The 21,713-nt window shown below is 35.3% G+C and overlaps 1 protein-coding gene across 3 annotated transcripts in view; it reads left to right on the forward strand.

Moving 5' to 3' along the window:
• SNAPC1 (small nuclear RNA activating complex polypeptide 1) overlaps positions 1-18,241 on the forward strand; it is a 42,791-nt gene extending 24,550 nt beyond the window's left edge. For all 3 annotated transcript variants that reach the window (XM_043556309.1, XM_043556307.1, XM_043556308.1), the window contains 3 exons: positions 3,060-3,210; positions 14,412-14,510; positions 17,119-18,241. In XM_043556309.1, the coding sequence (XP_043412244.1) occupies positions 3,060-3,210; positions 14,412-14,510; positions 17,119-17,171 (303 nt within the window). In that variant the 3' untranslated portion in view covers positions 17,172-18,241. The remainder of the gene's footprint in view (positions 1-3,059; positions 3,211-14,411; positions 14,511-17,118) is intronic.
• Positions 18,242-21,713: the final 3,472 nt, after the last annotated feature.

A 21,713-nucleotide genomic window follows, 5' to 3' on the forward strand; every position in this document is an offset into this window, starting at 1 on the left:
GCTAGTCTTTTGGCGGTTTTCTGGGTTATTTAGGCAGGTGTGGGTGGAATTTAACTGATCAGCAGGACCCGTGGTGAGCCCAGCGTCCTCCTACGCTGCCATCTTCCCCTCTCACCCCTTAACATTTATTTTTGAGAGAGCGAGAGAGAGAGAGACAGAGTGCGAGCAGAGAAAAGGCAGAGAGAGAGGGAGACACAGAATCCAAAGCAGGCTCCAGGCTCTGAGCTGTCAGCACAGAGCACTACGTGGGGCTCCAACTCATGAACTGTGAGATCATGACCTGAGCCAACTTCGGACGCTTAACCAACTGAGCCACCCAGGCGCCACAATACATGTACATAGTTTAAAAAGTCTAATACTACTACAGAGCTCATATAACCCAGCAGTCTCCTGCTCCACGACTTCCACCCCGGAATTCCTAATCCATCTTTAACTTTTTCTCTTTCAGTTATCTTTTCTGGTGTTTACTTAGAATTTTGACACTGTTGTTTGTTATTGTCTCCACCTTTTGATATTCTTGATCATGGAAGGTTTTAGGACTTTCTATCCTGGAGTTTTGAAATTTCATGATAATGTAACTTGGTGTGGGTCTTTTTTTTCCCCATCATTGCCCTTGGCTTTCAGGGCAGGCATCCTTTTAATCTGATAGCCTTCAGTTATGAGGAGTTTTTTATATTGTTTCTTTGATACTATTTTTGCTGCATTCTTGCTTCTTCTCTTGAATTTTCATTTTCTTATTTTTGTTTTCTGTTTTCAACCCGTTTTCAGGAAGACTGCCTAAACTCTGTCTTCTGAACCATTATTTGAATTGTTTATTTCTGCTGACCTTTTTTTATTGCTAAGATTTTTTTTTCTTCTCTGAATCTTTTCTTACTTAAAAAATTTTTTTTTTCTGGAGGCACTATCTTTATCTTTTATCTGTTTGGGGATGCTACAGTGTTTTGAAGTTTCCTCCTTTCTCCCTAGAGTTCCTATTTTTGTTTATTTTGATCTCTTTCATTTTGGTGGCTTTGTTGAAACATTTGAAGAGCCTCAGATCATATTTAAGAGTGGTCATATAGAGCTACAACTTTTAGCCTCAGTATTTCATTTCCTTGGATCTGGTCATTTCTACCAGACAGCTTGTCTGCGGGAAGGAGAGGTAAATAAACCAGGCTGCCAATGTTTTGGGAGCCTACAGAGAGAGTCCCTCAAGAGGCTTACGGTTCCTTATGCAGATTTCACCTAACTCCTGGGTTGTCAGTGAGAGACTCTGTCCCCTTCTTCTGTTACACCATTCCTCAACCCTGCAGCTTAACCTCTCCAGAGAGCAAGCCTCCTGTTTTCTGCAGGAGGTCAGTTGTTGAGTTTTGAGGTTGGGAAACAGGACACAATTACTTCTGTAGATTTTCAGCCTATCTGCCATTTTTATTGTCCCATTTCTTTATTTTTTTTTTTTTTAATGTTTATTTAGTTTTGAGAGAGAGAGGGACACAAAGTGTGAGTAGAGGAGGGGCAGAAAGAGAGGGAGACACAGAATGCAAAGCAGGCTCCAGGCTCTAAGCTGTCAGCATAGAGCCTGATGCAAGGCTCCAACTCATGAACTGTGAGATCATGACCTGAGCCAAAGTCAGACACTTAACCAACTGAGCCACCCAGGCGCCCCTTTGTTGTCCCATTCCTGATGAATAATTCCTGATCCACTTGGGTCAGCTTGCTTTCTAGTAACTTCCTCAATATAGGCAATTAGATTTCAAATTTCTTCATTCACTTCAATCAGCTACCACTCACTGTTTCTACTGCTAAAATTTTTTTAGCAGCTGCATTGTTTTCTGTTAGCTCTGTTTTGTGAATTTATTCATTTTTAGCTTCTTACTTTCATGTTAGTGGCATTTTAGGAGAGAGCACTGATAAACTTATGTGCTCAATCCCATATTTTTTCCTGTTTTTTTTTTTTCATGAATCCAAGAATGTCTGTATTCTGTGGGAAATTACTATCATTTTACTAGTTGTAGAAATGAAAAGGAATAAAAAAAAGTTAAAAGTGACTGTAGATTTGTTAAGTGTTACATATAGGTATCTCACAGTAAGTTGAGTACAAAATATTGTTGAACGAAGAACAATAAATTAATTAATCCAAATTGTTTTAAACCAGAACTGTTTCCGTATAATATAATGTCAATTGATATTTAATGTGTATCTTTAGACATTATGAAATACTTTTTAAAAGTTATTAAAGAATTAAATTATAATTCCCATAAAGTATTAATAGAGTGTCATAGCATAGCTGCAGATTTTTTCTTTATTGAGACACAATTAACATATAATGCATGATAGTTTTTAAACAATTGTTAATACCTGCACTGCATACATGGCATTAACTGAAAACTGTGAGAACTCTGCTTAAGCAAGTAAGGGAATTCATTGACTGATGAAACTAAAATGTCCTTGCACCATCCTTCCATTTCTTACCTGCTGTGTTGCTTTTACTGTCTTCAAGTGTTCTTCCTGACAGCCCGCTTTGCCGTGGTCCCAGCTTAAGTTCAATAGAAAGGGAGAATTTTCCTTCCTGATAGTTAACTAGAACTCTAAAATGGAGTTATTCTGGCCATGATAGAGATCATGGCCCAAAATCAGTGGCCATGGGAATGTGAAACTTTTGACTAGGTCAGCGGCACATACCTGGAACCAGGCATAAAGTAGTTCCACTCAAAACATGGTGGTAACTAGGGAACATAAATGTTATTAGAAGAAAGGAAAAATAGGTTATTAGACAGTAAGAAACAGTACTCATCCTTTACACCTGTTTCCCAGCCATGCAACTACAACTACATTTTAACCCAACAACTACATTTTTCACCCAGTTTGAGTAGTTGCTGATGACACTCCAGAGAGGCTTTCCTATTGTAAAGATAAAAGAGTATATATATGCAACAAGTGTTAAGCCAGCATTATGGTAAAGTACTTTATGATTTTTATTTTTCCTCCTCTTTGATTATATATGCTTCTTCCCCTAAATTATCTATCAGTTGGATTCATTTTGTGATTCATTGTGGTTAATTGGATTTCTCACTCTCAAGGCATCCAAGTCAAGAAGGCACCGTCAAGTCAAACTTGACTCTTCTGACTCTGATTCTGCATCTGGTCAAGGACAGATCAAAGCAACTAGGAAAAAAAGAAATAAAGAAACATTGAAATCAGCAGGAAGGAAGATGTCTTCCAAAAACAGAGGTAACTTTTTAAAGTCTTTTTGAGACTCAACAAGGGATAATGGGTCTTATTCAAAGCCTCCCCTTAACATTTTTTTAAAGTTATATTCCTATTTTATTTTAATTTTTTAAAAATTCTTTATTTAAAAATTTTTTTAAGTTCACTTATTTATTTTGAGAGAGCGAGAGAGAGAGAGAGAGAGAAAGAGTGACATAGGGAAAGGGAGAGAGAGAATCCTAAGCAGGCTCCATGCTGTCAGCACAGAGCCCAATGCAGGGCTCAAACTCACAAACTGAGATCATGACCTGAGCTGAAATCAAGAGTTGGACACTTAACCAACTGAGCCACGCAAGCACACCTATATTATTCTTTTAAAATATGTATGTTGTGTGATAATTATGGCCTTAGACAATTTTGCAGAACAAATACATCCAATGAAAACTGGACAAATTTACAAAGATAAACATGAGGCTAATAAACCTATTATATCATATCAAACTTACCTATTTTTTCTTTATTAAAAAGGATTAGACACTTGTTTGAGAACCTTGTGAGATTTAATATAAAAAATAAATTAGTTATCTTAGATTCTTAGAATCTTACTGCTGAAAGGGACTCTAGGAGTCATCAAATTCATCATTTCATAGACGATGAGATTCAGTTCAGGTCCATACAGATTAAACAACTTGTCCAAAAGTCATGTAGCTATATAATTATAGAATAAGTCTAGAATTATCCAGAGCATACTTGATTAGTAATTTTTGTGTGTGAAATAATGTATTCTATAAACTGTATTTCCCTTTAGCTGCATTAGTTAAGATCCACCTTTTCTTTTAAAATAGTGTGTCTATAAAATTAACCTTGGTATGTGATTCCTAAAGAAATTACATTTTAATAGTTTAATTTTTAAGAAATTACATTAAGTATTACATATTCACCATACATACACACATAGCAGACTCAGGAGAAAAAAAAAAAAAGCATTAGAAGCATTAGTAAATATTCAGTCTAGTATAAAACACTCCCAGCTTCTAGAGCAGTATATCAAAATATGTTACAGCTTTTTAGCATTGTTTTCCTTCTTATACTGAGGCAGTAGAAGGGGAATTGAAGTTAAATTCCTTTAACATAGTTCAGATATGATTAAGTTCAGTAACAGTTGCTTGAAGAACACTGAACATTCAGAGGAACAGATACCATATTTGTTAAGGATAATCAGGAAATACTTCAAAAGCAGATTTCTTTAGTTTTTTTTTACAAGGCTAGCAGATATTGGGAAGAGAACTGTTAGACCAATCTCACTTATAAGTATTACTGATAAAAAAATTCCTGTTACATGTATCAGAAGAATCCCAGATATAAAACAACTTGACTGGGGTACCTGGGTGACTCATTGGGTTAAGTGTCCAACTCTTGATTTTGGCTCAGGTCATGATTTCATAGTTCTAGAGAATCAAGCCCTGTGTCGGGCTGTGTGCAGACAACCTGTTTGGGATTCTGTCTCTCCCTCTGTCTCTGCCCCCAGCCCCACTCACACATGCTCTCTCTCTCAAAATAAACATTAAAAAAAAAAAAGAAAAAAAAAACACCTTGGTGCATTCATTCCAGGATGCAGGGATGGTGCAATTAGGAATCTCAATATAATTTGCCATATAAATAGGTTAAAGAGGAAAATGTAAATTCATTATAACACTTACCCAAGAAGATGTTTGATAAAATCTAGCATCCATTCTTGATTAAAAGAAGAATCCTCTAAATTAGGGGGTTAGCAAAACTGTTGTAAAGGGCCAGAGGGTAAATATTTTAGGCTTCATGGGCTGTCTGATTTCTGTCACATCTACTCAATTCTGCCATCGTAAGGTGAAAGTAACTACAGACAATATATAAATAAATGAGTGTGTTTCAAAAAAAGTGTGTTACAAAAACAGGTGGTAGGCCAGATTTAGCCTGGGTCCATAGTTTGTCAATCCCTGCTCCAGATAAAAGAAGTAGGTGGTTATTTCTTTAACTCAGTTTTAAAAAGTGTATGTCAAAAGGCCACCTCATGTTTTTGGTAATATATAGAAGTATCACAATTGTATTTAATATTGATCTTGAAGGGCTAGGCCTATTAGTATAATTAGGCAGGAGAGTGAAGTGAGATATGCTTTTTTATAAAGGTTATAAAATTACCATGATTTATAAATGACTGATTTTATGTTTAAAAGTATCTTAAAGAGAATTCACTGAAAAGAAAATAGTCACAAAAAATTTAGTAAGGTAAGGGATACTACTGTGGACCTTACAGAAATTAAGAGGACAATAAATAAAAATTGGGAATACCTTTTTAAAAAAATATTTATTTATTTTGATAGAGAATGTGTGAGTGGGAAAGAGGCAGAGCCTGATGTGAGGCTTGATCCCCAAAACCATGAGATCATGAGCTGAGCTAAAATCAAGAGCTGGACACTCAACTGACTGAGCCACCCAGGTGTCCCTGAATACTTTTGTGCCAATAAGTTAGATAGCTTAGATAAAATGGATATATTTTTTAAAAGACATTTCCAAAACCAATACAAGAAGAAATAGAGAATCTGAGTAGTTCTATGTTTACTAAAAAATTAAATTCCCAGATGGCTTTGCTGGGAATTCTAGCAAACACTTAAGAAAGGAATACTGTCAATCCTGTTCTTTCTGAAAAAACAAGAAAGAACACTTACCAGCTTATTGATACTATAAGAAAAGACAACTAAAGACCAATATCCCTCATGAAACTAAATGTAAAAATCCTTACAAACTGTTAGCAAGTTGAATCCAACAGTATATTAAAAGGACAATTTGGTAGGACAAACTAAGGTTTATCCCAGGAATATCAGGCTGGTTTATTTAGGAAATAAACTAACATAATTCACCAAATTAGCAGAATAAAGGAGAAGGACTATATAATCATCTCAATAGATACAGACAAAATATTTGACAAAATCCAGCATCTACTCATGATAAAAGCTCTGGGAAAATTAGCGTTAGAAGGGAACTTCCTCACCCTGATAAAGGACTTCTGTGAAAAACTGTAACTAACATCATACTTAATGGTGAGACCATACTTTCCCCCTAAAATTGGAAACAAGGCAGGGATGACCACTTGTTGCTCCTCTTACACATCTACTGGAGGTCCTAGCCAGTGAAGTAAGGCAAGAAAAGGAAGAATAGACATTAGATTGGAAAGGAGGAAATAATACTATGTCTGTTTGCAAATAAAATTATTTCTTACACAGAAACTCTCAAAAAATCTACACAGTAGCTACCAGAACTAATAAGTGAGTTTAACGAGGTCACAAGGTGCAGGGTTAGTATTTCTCTGTACTAGCAATGGAATAATTGTTAATTGAAAAAAATGTTAAAAAGTATAACACCCAAAACACCCAATAACACCCAAAACACAAAATACCATGGTATATAGGTAACAACATATGTTCAGGATCTGCATGCTGAAAACTACAAAACAATGAAAGAAATCAGAAAAATGAAGCAAATAGAGGGATAATATGGACTTCATGGATTAGAAGACCCAATACGTTAAGAGTCAGCTAATCCCAAATTGTTCTGTAGCTTAAATGGAATCCCAATAGAGATATTTTTTATAAATTAACAAGCTAATTCTTTTTTTTTTTGTTTTAACATTTATTTATTTTTGAGACAGAGAGAGACAGAGCATGAATGGGGGGAGGGCCAGAGAGAGAGGGAGACACAGAATCTGAAGCAGGCTCCAGGCTCTGAGCTGTCGGCACAGAGCCTGATGCGGGGCTCGAACCCATGGACCGTGAGATCGTGACCTGAGCGAAGTCGGACGCTCAACCGACTGAGCCACCCAGGCGCCCCTAACAAGCTAATTCTTAAGAATATAGGGAAATGAAGAGAAACCAGAGTAGCCAAAACAGTTTTGAGAAATAACTGTAAAGCTTCAGAAATCAAGACTGTGCTCTCTGCAAAAAGACAGACATACAAGGTAATGGAAAAGAATAAGACATCCTAGAAATAGATCCATACTTCAATTTTATATTCATATGCAAAAAACAGACCCTCAACTCATACCTCTCATCATTTACAGAAATTAATTTAAAATGATCACAGACCTAAATATAAAACCTAAAATTATGAAACTTATAGACAAAAACATAGAAAATGTGGTCTTAGATTGGGCAAAGACTTTTATACATGACATAATAAATACAAGCCATAAAGGGAAAAAATTGACAAATTGGACTTGCCTCAAATTAAAATTCTTTGGAAGACACTGTTAAGAAAACGAAAATACCAGACTACAGACTGGAGAAAATATTTGTAAAATACAGACCTGATGGAGGTCTTGTATCCAAATATATAAAGAACCGTCCAAACTTAATAATAAACAAACAACCCAATTAAAAAATGGGCAAAAGATTTGAGCAGACACTTTGAAAAGAATATATAGATGACAAACATATCAAAAGATGTTTGACATCTTATAGTTATTAGGAATACAAATTAAAAGCATAGTGACATTCTATTTTCCCTGTTGGAATGGCTACAAAAAACAAAAAACAAAACAAAAAAATTGGCAATAACAAAAGCTGATAAGGACACAAAACAGTTTGAACCTTTGTACATTTCTGGTGGGAATCCAGAATGGTGTATAGTCACTTTAGAAGACTGGCAGTTTCTAATAAAGTTAAACACATAACTTAACCATATGACCCAGGAGTCCTACTACTCCTTGGTATTTACCCAAGAGAAATGAAAAATTATATATTCACATAAAAATTTGTATGTAAAAGTTTATAATGGTTTCATTCATGATTGTGAAAGATTGTAGACAGCTTATATATCTTCAACTGGTCATTGGATAAACCAACCGTGGAGTAAGCATCCAGTGGTTACTATGCAGGAATAAAGAAACTACTGATAACATGTATTAGCATGGGCGACTCATATGCATTGTGCTAAATACGGTGCTAAATACATGAAGGAAGACAGATACAAAAGACATATAAGACATTCTGGAAAAGGCAAATCTGTAGCGGCAGAAAACATTACTGGTTGCTAGGAACTGAGGGTGGAGGGAGGTGTTGACTGCAAAAGGGCACAAGGGAAATTTTCGATGTGATAGAAGTGTTCTGTATGGTAATCACACAACTGCATTGTCCAAACTCCTAAACCTGTAATTGAAAATGGTGACTCTTGTTATACGTAAACAATACTTCAACAACCAAAACAAAACCAAATGAGAGGACATAAAGAAAAGACTGATTAGTTTGATTATATGTAAAAATTCTGGAAGATTAAGACTTTTTTTCTAAGGTACCAAAGAGAACTTAGCTTTCAAAAGCTGCAGGAGCATTTTTTATTAGTAATCAACCTTCACACAAGTACAGAGAGAGGTCAACTGACCAGGCTGCTTTCTTAAACCCCTAAAAAACAGGTAGTGAAATAAGGTGTGTGTGTGTGTGTGTGTGTGTGTGTGTGTGTGTGTTTAATGTAGTTGAGGAACAAAGGAGAAGCAAGTGCAAGATGGGAAAGAAATTAAAGTGTTTTTTTTTAATGTTTATTTTTAAGAGAGGGAGAGGGGGAGGTGCAGAGAAAGGGGGAGGGCAGAGGATATAAAGCGGGATCTGCACTGACAGCACAGAGGCCGATGCGGGGCTCCAACTTACGAACTGTGAGGTCAATGACCTGAGCTGGTCAGATGCTCAACTGACTGAGCCACCTAGGCGTCTCAATGAAAGTTTCTTTTCATCTTAAATATTTGGCAGGTGTAACTTATGAAATATCACTTCCTTCACTAACTGTATTTTATTACTTAATGTAGTTGAAACATTTTCATCACCTCTGAAATTAACTTTAAGAACTGGTTCTTTATCACATCCAAGATTTGTTACTGAATTTACTTAGAAGTATTAGGGAGGATTTAACCCGTGAGAAAGAAAGTGGCTCAGAAGGTATTGTAAATACTCTGAAGCAGAGGTGGTTTGTTAGTCTGTATGTTAATTGAGGTCCATCTGCTTACTTCATAGTTTCTTTTTAATCAAAAATTCATTTCCCTAATGTGAAAGGGTATTTTTGATTTCATGCTCTTTCCAAGAGACACCTTATATTCTATAAAATGCAAAAGAGTTTGTAAAACTACTTGCAGCACATATAATAATGTTAACCTTTCTAATTTTAGGGAGCTCTTACCAATTAGTAACAAAAGGGCCGCCACTCAGTAGAAAAATTGGCTTAGGAGATGAGCAGGCAATTCACAAAGTGCAGTCAACGTGCATATGAAGAGATATTTAATCTCAATAATTAATATAAATTAAAATATGATTTTTATATAATTTGTTAGATTGGCAAAGGTTAAGTATAAGTGAATACCCATTGATAGTGAATGTGTGAAGATGTAGAATCTGAATTTAAGTGGGAGTATAAATTGGCACATCCTTTTCAGACAGCAGTTTGGAATCATCTGTCAAAATTTTAAAGGTATGTGTCTTTCAACGTAGCAATTTAATTTCTCGGAATTTATCCTTTACAAGTGACAAAAATAGGACATTCACTCCAGGATTATTTGAAATGGCAAGTACTAAACAACTCAAATGTATAACATTAAAAAGTTGGGTATATAAACTTGTCAGCCCATATAAAAGAATATTTTGCAGTTATTAAAAAGCTAAATTCTATGTATACTGACATGAAAATATGTTCAAAATCTATCAAGACATTGCTTAGTGAAAATGCTTTTTTATTTTTTTTTAATTTTAAAGACTTTTTTTTTAAGTTTATTTGAGAGAGAGAGAGAGAGAGCGAGAAAGCATGGGAGGGGTAGAGAGACAGGGAGGGAGAGAGAGAGAGAGAGAGAGGGAGGGAGAGGGAGAGAATCCCAAGCAGGCTCTGCACTGTCAGTGTGGAGTCCAGTGCAGGGCTTGATCCTGCCAACTGTGAGATTGACCTGAGCCCAAATCAAGAGTTGGACGCTAAACTGACCAAATCACCCACGTGCCCCAAAAATGTCTTTTTAAAGAGGAGTATGATTGCATTTCTGTTCATAAAAATATATGTAGACATAAACACAATATATATCATTGAAGAAATCTAGAAGCTTTTTAACAGTGGTTAATTCTCAGGGATGGGATCATGGGGAATTTCCAAGTCCATAAATTTCTGTAATGTTTGAATTTTATGTGATAACTATATGTTACTTTAGTAATCGGGAAAATTCAGAGATTTTTTATTTTTTTTTTAATTTTTTTTTTTTACCTTTTATTTATTTTTGAGAGACAGAGAGAGACAGAGCACAAGTGGGGGAGGGGCAGAGAGAGAGAGGGAGACACAGAATCCGAAGCAGGCTGCAGGCTCTGAGCTGTCAGCATAGAGCCCAACGCGGGGCTCAAACTCACGAACCGCGAGATCATGACCTGAACCAAAGTCGGACGCTTACCGACTGAGCCACCCAGGCGCCCCAGAGATTTTTTATTTTTAATAAAATAAACGTAACAATAATTTCATAGGCTTAAGACAAGTAGAGGGATTGGTATGAAAAAAAGTCAGGGTAGTTGGAAGTATAGAGTGACTCTATTTTGCTTGGAGTGTAAAGGATGGGTTGAGGAGTTAATGTAGAAAAATATGTTGAGGATTCTATTGTGACCAGCCCTGAAATGTGGAACCAGCAGACTTTGGTAGGCAGTGGGGAGTCATCTGAGACTTCTGAGCAAGAAAGTGGTATGACCAGTTTTCTTTGAAGAAAATCAACCTGGGAGTAGTATGGTGGGTAGGTGGGGACAAACTGAAAATAGGAACACTAAGTAAAAGGCTGTTTAGGAGTAATGAGCATCTGGCCAGGTGGTGGTAGGAATTAGACAAGCAGACGAACAGATAGGAGAACCAATGTCTATAACCAAACGTAGATGCAATTTAGAGGTATGTCACCAAACACAGAGGCTGATGGAGAGGGGTGAGATAAGGATGCTTAATGCAACTGAAGGAGTATTGGTGCCTTTAACAGGAATAATGATCACAGGGTGAAGATTTCTTTTGGGGTAGAATTTGCCCTGATCTGCCTTTTCAGGTTCAATTCCTATAAGAGCCGTCTGGCACATAAGTAACTGCTCAGTGTATTGGTTGGATTTACCTAAATTTGTATTATTTAAGCTCCAGCTATATCTGTTCCCGATTCCTAGACCATAGCATGCACATTTCTAGGAGGACATCAATAATAGTAATGATATGGTTGTGAAGAAGATAGCGGCTATTATTTATGCCACATTTGTGATCTGCCACAGTTTTTTCACATGTCCAAGGTCACCTAGCTATAAATAGAGCTGAGATTTGAATAGCATTCTGTCTGAATACAAGCCTGAATCTTTAATTGCTATACTTGCTGTTTCTCAGGTAACTGGAAATAAGGATCTGGAGCTCAAATTAGACATGCAGTTAGGTACACTGTATTCTAGCTGCATGTCTAGTAACCATTTGTTTTGAGATTGAGCATTAGTCTTTAGTTATAACTGTGTCCCACATTGGTAGCTTTGAGCACAGTATAACCATCTACCTGATACCCTCTGGGGAGTTAGTGTTTGTGATAACTGAGGTTAATGATTTAAAAGTCAAAATTTACTTTTTAAAAGTTTATTTATTCTGGTTAATATCTTTCTAAAACATTCTTCTCTATATATTTCTTGTTTTCTACAATGTGCACTTATTTTTATAATGAGAAAAATACTAAAATGTATTTTCTGCTCTCCTTTTTTCTAGAACAGTGTACCCTAAACATAAATTTTCTCTTTATGACTCAGAGTTATCATCATAAGCATATTACATTACTGGGTTTTATAATAATTGTATCAAGAAATATGTTAAGGGGCACCTGGGGGGCTCAGTTGGTTAAGCATCCAACTTCGGCTCAGGTCATGGTCTCTCAGTTCATGAGTTCAAACCCCACGTCTGGCTCTGTGCTGACAGCTCAGAGCCTGGAGCCTGCTTCAGAGTCTGTGTCTCCCTCTCTCTGCCCCCTCCGCCACTCGTGTGCTGTCTCTCTCTCTCTGTCTCAAAAATAAATAAACATTAAAAAAAATATGTTAAGTGTGGGGAAATTTATCTTTATATTTATGGCTTCATGATACAGTACTTTGTCAGCTCTTAGGTCTTGTTTTGTAAAAAGTTTTTCTGTTATATTTATTGTGGTGGGTGTCTTATTTCTACTCTCATTGTGGCTTGTTGCAATTTTTGGCCCTTTTGCTCCTTCTTAACTGTAATGGTTTAGGAAACTGGGTGGCCATTCAATTCAGTTTTTATGTACAATAAATGCAATCAGGTTCTGGATAAAGGCCTGGATAAATAAATGCAACATACTGGTGACTAAAGTTCATAAGCTTTATTTACTGTGTGGACTTTGAGATAAACATCTGAAGTTTTGTGTGCTTACTTCCTGGTTCCTTGTATTTGTATTGTACTTCTTGGTTTGTGTTTGGTTTCCAAATACAAAAGCACTGTATTTGTTTTTAAGAGCTTTTAGAGAACGTTGCTTTTTAGTTTTTAAACTTAATGTAGAAATCCATCTCTAAAATGTAGTTAATCGTCATGTGACTAGATGAAAACTTGTTTCTCAGCTGTCAGTTTTTAACTCAGTCCTTTGACATTGTTGGATAGATTGTTAGGTTGTAAATGTGAATTTAGGGAAAAACCATTAATAATGGATATGGATGGACATTGCTAAAAGATTGGTAACTTTGAGTAGATTGTACTGATTATAATTCTGCGAATTGAAAAATTTTATAGGTTCAAGTTAAAAAAAAAGTGATTAGATACACAAAAAGATTTCCTAAAACTACCATCTTAAAAATCATGTAGTAATTTACTATAATATTTATGATTTTCAAGTAAAGGTAAAATTCTATTTTAATGACTTGAAACGTGGTATTATTTTATTAAGCTTGAATTGTGTTTAAATGGAAGCTTATTACCCTTTACTCAACTCTACCTTAGAGCAGTCTATTCACTGCATAAAGTCTATACTCCATTAAGGTCCCAAGCATACATACGTTCAGAGTAGAAAGCTTAAACTTATTTTCATTTAATTTCTTGCCTTTTGCACTGATAGGTACATATTAGCATATGTGCTAAATGAAATACTGTGGTATAAAAAAAGTCAAATTCATATTTAAATTTTTTTTTTTCAACGTTTTTATTTATTTTGGGGACAGAGAGAGACAGAGCATGAATGGGGGAGGGGCAGAGAGAGAGGGAGACACAGAATCGGAAACAGGCTCCAGGCTCCGAGCCATCAGCCCAGAGCCCGACGCGGGGCTCGAACTCACGGACCGCGAGATCGTGACCTGGCTGAAGTCGGACGCTTAACCGACTGCGCCACCCAGGCGCCCCTCAAATTCATATTTAATCATTTAATAAATATTTGTTGAGGCTCTACTATATGCCAGGCACTTTTCTAAGTGCTGGGGGTGCCTTAACTTAAATCAAAATCTATCTTTGTGAAACTTACATTCTAGTGGGAGGAGGCAGACCATAGACAAAGAAATTCACATATAATAATAGATCAGGTGGTAAAAGGATTGGGGAAAAGAATAAGTCAGCATAAGGAATAGAGAATGACTGGATGTGGGTGTTGATGTTGGGACCTAAAAATTATGTGCTAAATGGGACCTGATAAGACAACGGTGTTTCATAAATTTGATAATGATATTTCTTCAGGCACCAGAAGGTTGATGTAGAAAAATCTTTTGGAAAATGGAAAGTCAATGGCAAATTATGACTAGAGAAATCTGTCTTGTAGAGTATATATAGTGAGAAAAGAAAGTATACATTTAAAAACAAGGCCATTAACTTTAAAATTACATTTGTGATTAGTTAATAAAGTTGAAATAACACACATGATTATTCCCTGATGTCTGTAGATATAACCCGTGATGTGTGTGAATAAAGCTTGAGTAAGATACTCATGTTTAGTTAATTTCATTTTTCCCCTTTTTCTCCATTTTCTTTACTTTAATGGAAGACTTAGGTTATTTTCAAAGCATAGATACAAATGTATTAGTACTTAAAAACAGATACATGTTTTAAAATGCATATTTCTCTTTATCATTACAATTTTAGCTTTTAGTTTAAATATCTAATTTTTGTTATTGTAATAATGACATTATTTGTGTAAAAAATTTCCTCAAAGACTAACATTCTTTGCTTTTGTATAAAATCATTTTCCCAACTATTTCCAGATGACATGCAGAATGTACATAAAGAAGATAAATCTTTAAGGCTGAGTATGCCTGTAATTACAGAAGAAGAAGAGGACAATGAAAGTTTTAGTGAAACAGGTACAGATGAAATTTTGTTAAGCTCCTGATGGAAGGTTTGGTCTTACAGTGTCAAGGTTTAGAGTCCTTAAAGAGCTTGATGGTTGGCTGTATATTCCTATGGTACTTTCTTCTTTGACACTTGGGGAATTTTAGTATTAATATACCATAAATCATGACACTTTAAATGTTAAGACAATAAATAAATGGAAAGGAGAGGTAGTGGTCGATTGAGGTGAGAAGTGGAGGTAACATTCTGTTATTAGTAAGTGAATATGCCTCATCATGAGGATGTCTGCTTGAGTACTCCTAACAAATGGCAAGGTTCACAAGTTACAAATTTTTGGATAAAACTTTAAAAAGATTTTATTGTTAAAAAATAGTTATTTCAAATTCTAAGGAAAAATTTTCACCTATGAAATGATGATTGTAAGTATTTAGTGGTAAATTGCATGACGTGAATTAAAATGGCTATACCTTTTAGTGTAGTTGTAGTTTTCATAATTTGTAGTTTTATTAAACAACAGTTTAAATAATATTACCTCTGGTAATGATAGTATTACAGAGAATAAGTTAAATTTAGCAGGCTAGGCTTGATAATTGGTAATCCAATAATGAATATAATGTGGATTAAGAATAATGTGTAAGGACTTGTTTCATTTTTGCTCTGTATTCATTCAGCATTTATTGAGTGCCTATCATGTTTCAAACACTTAGCTATGTACAGGGCTACAAAGACATATACTACTAGAATTTAAGAACCATTTTATTTTGATCACAGTTATGTAGATCTGAGCAGTGACTGGCTCATAGTAGACTTAAGTAAATGTTTATTGAATGAATCAGATAAGTCTGTGCCTTCAAGAACCTTACAGTTTAGTTAGGGAGAAAAACAACCCAGTTCATTATGGTAGAAACAGGGTGTTATTCAAGTATATAGAAGACAAAGAATAGACATCTAAAAGGGAATATTTGTACCTTCAGAAATGTGAGTGCTTCTGTGATTTGCTTATGGCAGCGTCAAATAGTTCTTTACAATCTTGTGATGAATTTCACAATAGTTTCTTTCTAGTCTTGGTTGGCAACTTTATTTTGTGAGTCAACAATTAAACACACATACACACTTTTATGGCTGTTTGGCAAGTCCCATTTTTGTCAGTTTGTGGGGCACCTGGGTGGCTCAGTCGGTTTAGCCTCCGACTCTTGATATCAGTTTAGATCATGATTTCACGGTTCGTGGGACTGAGCTGTTAGTGCAGAGCCTGCTTGGGATTTGTTCTCTCTGCCCCTCCCCCCTCTCAAAATAAATAAATAAACATTAAAAAAATAAAATCTTTCAGTTTGTGATTTCTAAAAATTTGGTTAAATCATGACATATGCACATGATTTAACAATTAAAATGATTTTATAATATTCATTATAAGAAGCCACAGTCTTCTGACTTTGACTCCTATTTCATTCTTTCTTCATCACTTTTGACTCTTTATTGTTTTGGTGTTTATTACCTCCATGTCTTTAAATAACAGGTGTATTTTGTCACTTCTTTTGTGGATTATCTCTTGACTTTCCACTGAGGAAGGCAAGGATTTAAGTCTCTTTAATATATTTTTCACATCCCACCTCAAACACATGTATACTTCCCAGTTCCAGCCTCCCAATTTAATTATTATTTTACTTATATCAGTATTCAGCATTTACAAAACATTACTGGCAGTAGAGCCATGTAATATAGTATGATTCTTCCTTAATCTGTAGATTTGTTATTTTTCCTTATTTTTTGCCTTATTTATTTTTTCTATAGACTTAACACTGATTTTTCCTCAAACTTTTCCTCATTTGTATAAATCTCCTCTTAGGACATTCACACACATGAGGCATTTTGTCAGTTTCATCTTTTTAAAGAAGTCTCTTGCTGACCTCTGAACCTGCTTTACTGTGGAAAGTTTGCTGTCTTGGTCTGCTGCACTCCATCCTGGCCATTGCTCTCTTCTAGGAATCTAGAAGATTGCTGGAATCTCTTTTTCTTCTTAGTTTCTTCCTTGTTTTTTCTCATTCCTTTTCCTGTCACTCTTCTTTTGTTTTTCATTGGTGGGGAATATTTCACTTCTTCACATCTTTCATAATTTTCATGTTTTTGTATCTTCTGTTATTTTGTTTTAATGATCTGTAATTTTTAGGTTCACAGCTATTTCTAGATAAACACTCAGTTGAGTGTTAAGTTGTGGCATCTGCTGTTGTATCCGAAAAGATGTATGGTTCTAGGGGTTTGGGTTACATTTTCAGGTTTAATTGAAATGAAAATCACATCTTTATCTCTCTTTGCACTGGTCTGTATACCTTTCAGATCTGGTTTACTGGGTCTGTGTTAGTTATAGGGAGAGCATACCCCTATGAAACAACTTCAAAGTAGCCAATTATTAAATAGGATTTAGGAAGACTAGGACCTACCTTAGTAGATTTTCAACTGCAGTGTATCCTTTTGAAGAAAATCCTGTATGTTGGTTTAGGATTTATTTTTGGAGCTTTGTTTGAAGGCATTCCAATTAAGCAGCTATATAGTTTAAATGTGTGTTATCAGTTAAAGTATTATTTTTTAGACCTGACAGACTTCTTAATTTTATGTCTTTAGAGTTCACGGCACCCAAGAGGAAAAGAAAATCCAGAACAAAGAACCTGGTGTAGAGTTCTTAATTTTGACCTTTCTGAAAGAAGAAAAGATTATATTTTTTGTATATTGAACAGGAAGACTGTATTAAAAATAATTCTTCTGGGAAACTGTAGGTTATTTCTTTGAAATGACAATATCTTAACATAGTTCTATACTAAAGGAACAAAAAATTAGAAATAAAAATTTACTTCAGAATTTAATTTTACCATTTCTGTTTATGAAGTCTGCATAAATGGAAATAAAGTTTGGATTTAGAATGTAAAAGAAATAATCCTGTTATTTTCAGATTATTACTGTTCCTGAAAACTTTTTGTGATGTTTTATTACTACAGTTCTGATAATATTAACTATTTAAAATACTTGTTCTTGAAATAGTAATGTTTATTACATGCAAGTGGTTAATTATATTTATAGTCTGGTAATGGATTTATGATGTGTATTAACTATTCTATATATTGTATGGTTGAGTGCAATACAGTTTTTGCCTTATTTGCTTTATTTTTAAACCTATGAAACTTCTGTGGTCCGTAACTTAAATGATTGATAATTTAGGAAGCTCAGTTTCTACTTCTGCAATCAATTAAATATTCTCCGGTGCTTGTTTCAAAGCTCCCTTTGGCCTAACATTTATGAATGTATGTATGTTTGTTTGTGTATATATACATACATGTAGGCATGTGTCCATATGTACATATATGATTAGTTCAGTACATTATTTAAATACATTTAAATACTAATTATTTCTGACAAACCCTTTAAGAGTGGTAATATGAATTCTAGAATGTGTCGTACATACAGAAAAAAATGTCTATAGCTTTGTGGATGTGCCTTTGTTTAATTTCTCATTTAAGACCTTTAAATGGAGATCACTTAAGTTATGTTGTTTGAATTGCTGCCATTAGCAGACCATCTCCAGACCATGTAGTTGGCTCCGCCTGTCTTACAGTTGAGTATACTCCATGTTGTCTTCTAGCACTGTAAATTCAGGAATTTTGCAAATGTCCTGTGAGTGAAAATGTGTGATATCTGTCATCTTTTAAAATCAAAATACTAATGCTAGCCCAAATAAACTGTTATAAGAATCTATGATATCACATTTGTTATAAAAAAAAATTGTTTTCCCTGATTTCAGATATTCCCAGTAGTAGATGGGGTGGTTTTCATAATGTGGACATTGGGTAGAGCTTCTGGGATTTAAAAATTCTAGTGTTAGGGCACTTGGAGGTATGGATCTGTTATTGGCCTCTTGTGTACTAGGTTACTTACTAGAGCTTGTCTGATCATTAACATTTATAGACATTGTAAAGCTAAAGTTGCCCTCTGTTTTTGCATAATAGTACTTACAAAATACAAGGTTGTCATTTCACTTATACAATGAAGAAACTCTGTCTTAAGATGGTAAGTGCCTGGCCCACATTCACAGCGTTCGTAAGTGATGCATCTGGGATACAAATACAGGACTCTTGCCTATAATTTCAGTGTCATTTTACATAAGACAGAGGAATACTCTGGACTGTAAGCAATAATACCCTATTTCACAGTGGCTTAAGCAGTAAGGAAAGTTTAAAACCAGTTAAGTCTCAGTGTAGGGTGGGTCTGAGATATCAAGTACGTCTGTCCCATGATGGCTTCATATGCCAGGTTTGGGTCCTCAGGGAAAGCTGTATTTCTGCGTAGGGAACTGTTCACCAGCCAAGTTCCCAGATGTCAGCCAGGGACCAGCCTTGCAAGCCAACCTTTCTAAGGATTGCAGTCTCAGGCCTGCTGGGGTGCCTCTTTTGTGCACAGATTCGTCTCATTTTTCACTATTTCAAACAGTGCTGTGTTGATCTTCATGTGTATATCTTGGCTCACTTAGGCTGGGATTTCTGTTGGATAAACTACACATGAATTTGCATGTTGTACTATGTGAATATATGTAAAATTTTGTCAATTATTGCCAAATTGAAATCCAAAAGGACTGCCAATTTACTTTCCTCCTAACAGTATTTACAAAGGACTTGCCACGTCTCCGTTACACTTGCTATCAATCTGTAATTTTTGCCAGTTGAATATAGCCTGAATCTTAACAGCAGAAAATGTAGAAAGACCATTAAAAGTAACAAAACTGTATTAAACAGTTGTGAGTTGTTATATGGCCACATCTGACACAGTATAATGCTTTAGCTGATAGCAAGTTTTTCATGAATATATGATGATGATAGCATGTGAATCACTTGATAATTTGCTTTAAATATGAAATTGAAGTTTATTAAATAGAATTCAAATAGAAAATATTTGTGTTTAACAGTGGGATTTCAGAATTAAAATGTGGTGTCATAATACTTGCTACCTACTAAATTAAGTTCTTTGTATTGTCAACTTGATTATAATGCTGCTTCAAGTCATAAATACATGATTTTAATATTAAATACTTACTAATTTTTTATGAGGAAGAGCAGTTGTGTGGCAGTGTTTATAGTCACAAGATATATTTTAAAACCATTCCAGGGGTACCTGGGTGCTCAGTCAGTTAAGCTTCTGACTCCTGATTTCTGCTCTGGTTATGATCTTATGGTTCCTGGGATCAAGCCCCACGTTGGGCTCTGCACTGACAGCATGGAGCCTGCTTGAGATTCTCTCCCCCAGTCTCTCTGCCCCTCCCCCTGTTTCAGGCTGTCTCGCGCTCTTTCGTTCTCTCAAAAATAAATAAATAAACATTAAAATTCCACTTTCAGAAATCTTAATATATGAAAGTGCTGTTCAAAGTAGAGGCTTGGAATTTGAGTAGCTTTAATGTCATATGCCAGGCTTACTTGGAGTATTTAAAAACAAGCCATGAATAAAAGAAGTGGAGCCATACAGGAAATGGAGCTTGTGTAGATACTGATTAGGGCAACATTTTTCACTTTGAAAACAAGATATTGTAATTTATGTCTTCAGAAGAAAGTGACCCTGTGTGTTTTCTTTTCTGATACTCTTGAATTTATGTTGTAAGCACACCTATGATCCCATCTGGGTTTATAACCCCTTAATGCCTCAAAGGCTCCCTGTGAGTGGACATTTTTAACGTGGGGAAACATCCCCAGTCTCTTTAATACCCGGTTAAAGTGCTTATTCCCTGAAACGGACACGGTTGTATCATCTGCAAGCTCTTTCTTACTGCCAAAGGAGAGATCATGAACCAACTTTTAGGCAAGGATTTTGTTTTCTTACAGGCATTTCCAGAACAGTGGTACAATAGGGAAATGTATTTAAAAATGCATTTATCTAAATGATTTGTATACCTGTAATTTTCTGAACTAGAAACTAGAGAGTCAAATATTTGTATCCTAGTTCTGCCACTAGGATTCATTATGTATCCTTAAAAAATTCCTTTTTGTTTAAATCCTTTTCTCAGTTGTAAATTCAAGATGATACAGAACTATTTTACTAACTTGTTAAAAATATTTAGAATTGCATAATGCTTTGAAAATGCAAAGATATGAATGCTAAATTTCAAAACAATAACAGCTGGAAAGTAAGCTTTTAAAAAGTACTTGAATGCCAAGGAAACCAGAGTGATTTATTCGTGCTTAATGTGATTTTTGAGGTGATTTTCTTAGGCCCATAATTGGAAGCTTATGTGTTTACACAGATTTTCAGATTGACATGAGACAGGGCTCTCGGCTCAACGGACAAGGAGAGCCTGCTTTCCTTTTTGTCAAGGTGGATTAGCTACAATATATATCCTCTTTCTAATAACCTATTTTGGTTTTGACAAAAAGATTCACAAATATATAGAGAGATCAGCTATCTTTAAGTATCTTTAAAAATGAGCTTTATGAACTGAAAATTAACTTTTGCTTTCACCTTTGTAAAGAGCCTAGGAAAATAAGCAGAATTGTTAATGCCTTCCTAACTTCCCCTTGATTCTTGAATTACAGTTCCAAGAATGCTTGCTTTTTAAATGGCATTGAGAAGACTGTGGTGGGTGCTTAACTATTCACATTTTCATTTATCTTCTGAACTATGTAGTAATTTTCATTGCACATTAAAAAAATTCCCTGTATTAAAGTAAATACTCAAGCCTCAGACTGTATAGCCTTTTTGTGTAGTAATGTAGTATTTTTTTATGCCTGAATTGTTTTTCATGTGCTGTATATTGCAGGTCTGGGTTTTGTTTTGTTTTTCTTCTTAAGATAAATTTGGACAGGCTCCTTTTGGTTGCAAGAAATAAAGGCACATTCATATTATCTTAAGTGCTGGAGGCTTATTTTAAAATATAGAGGATAAAATGAGAGGCAACCATCTCAGAGGCAAAGCTTCTTGGACACCTGGAAAAACAGCTCTTTGTCACGTAGTGAACACAGCAGCTCAGATGGCTGGGTTGTGTCCACATCTTTGAAATGGGTGCCGTGTAGTCCCAGTATGCATACTCTTACTCATGTGTTTTCCAGCTTCTCTCTGTACATTTCTCTGTCTGCTACTCCTACTGCTCCCAAAAGAGGATCTGAATAAACCCAAAGAGAGCTTCCTGATAGGGCAGAGATTATTCTGCTGGGTTATTCTGGCCTCCATTATGTCTACCCTCCATG

The sequence above is a fragment of the Prionailurus bengalensis genome, chromosome B3 (genome assembly GCF_016509475.1).
Source record: "Prionailurus bengalensis isolate Pbe53 chromosome B3, Fcat_Pben_1.1_paternal_pri, whole genome shotgun sequence".
NCBI classification, from domain to species: Eukaryota; Metazoa; Chordata; class Mammalia; order Carnivora; family Felidae; genus Prionailurus; species Prionailurus bengalensis.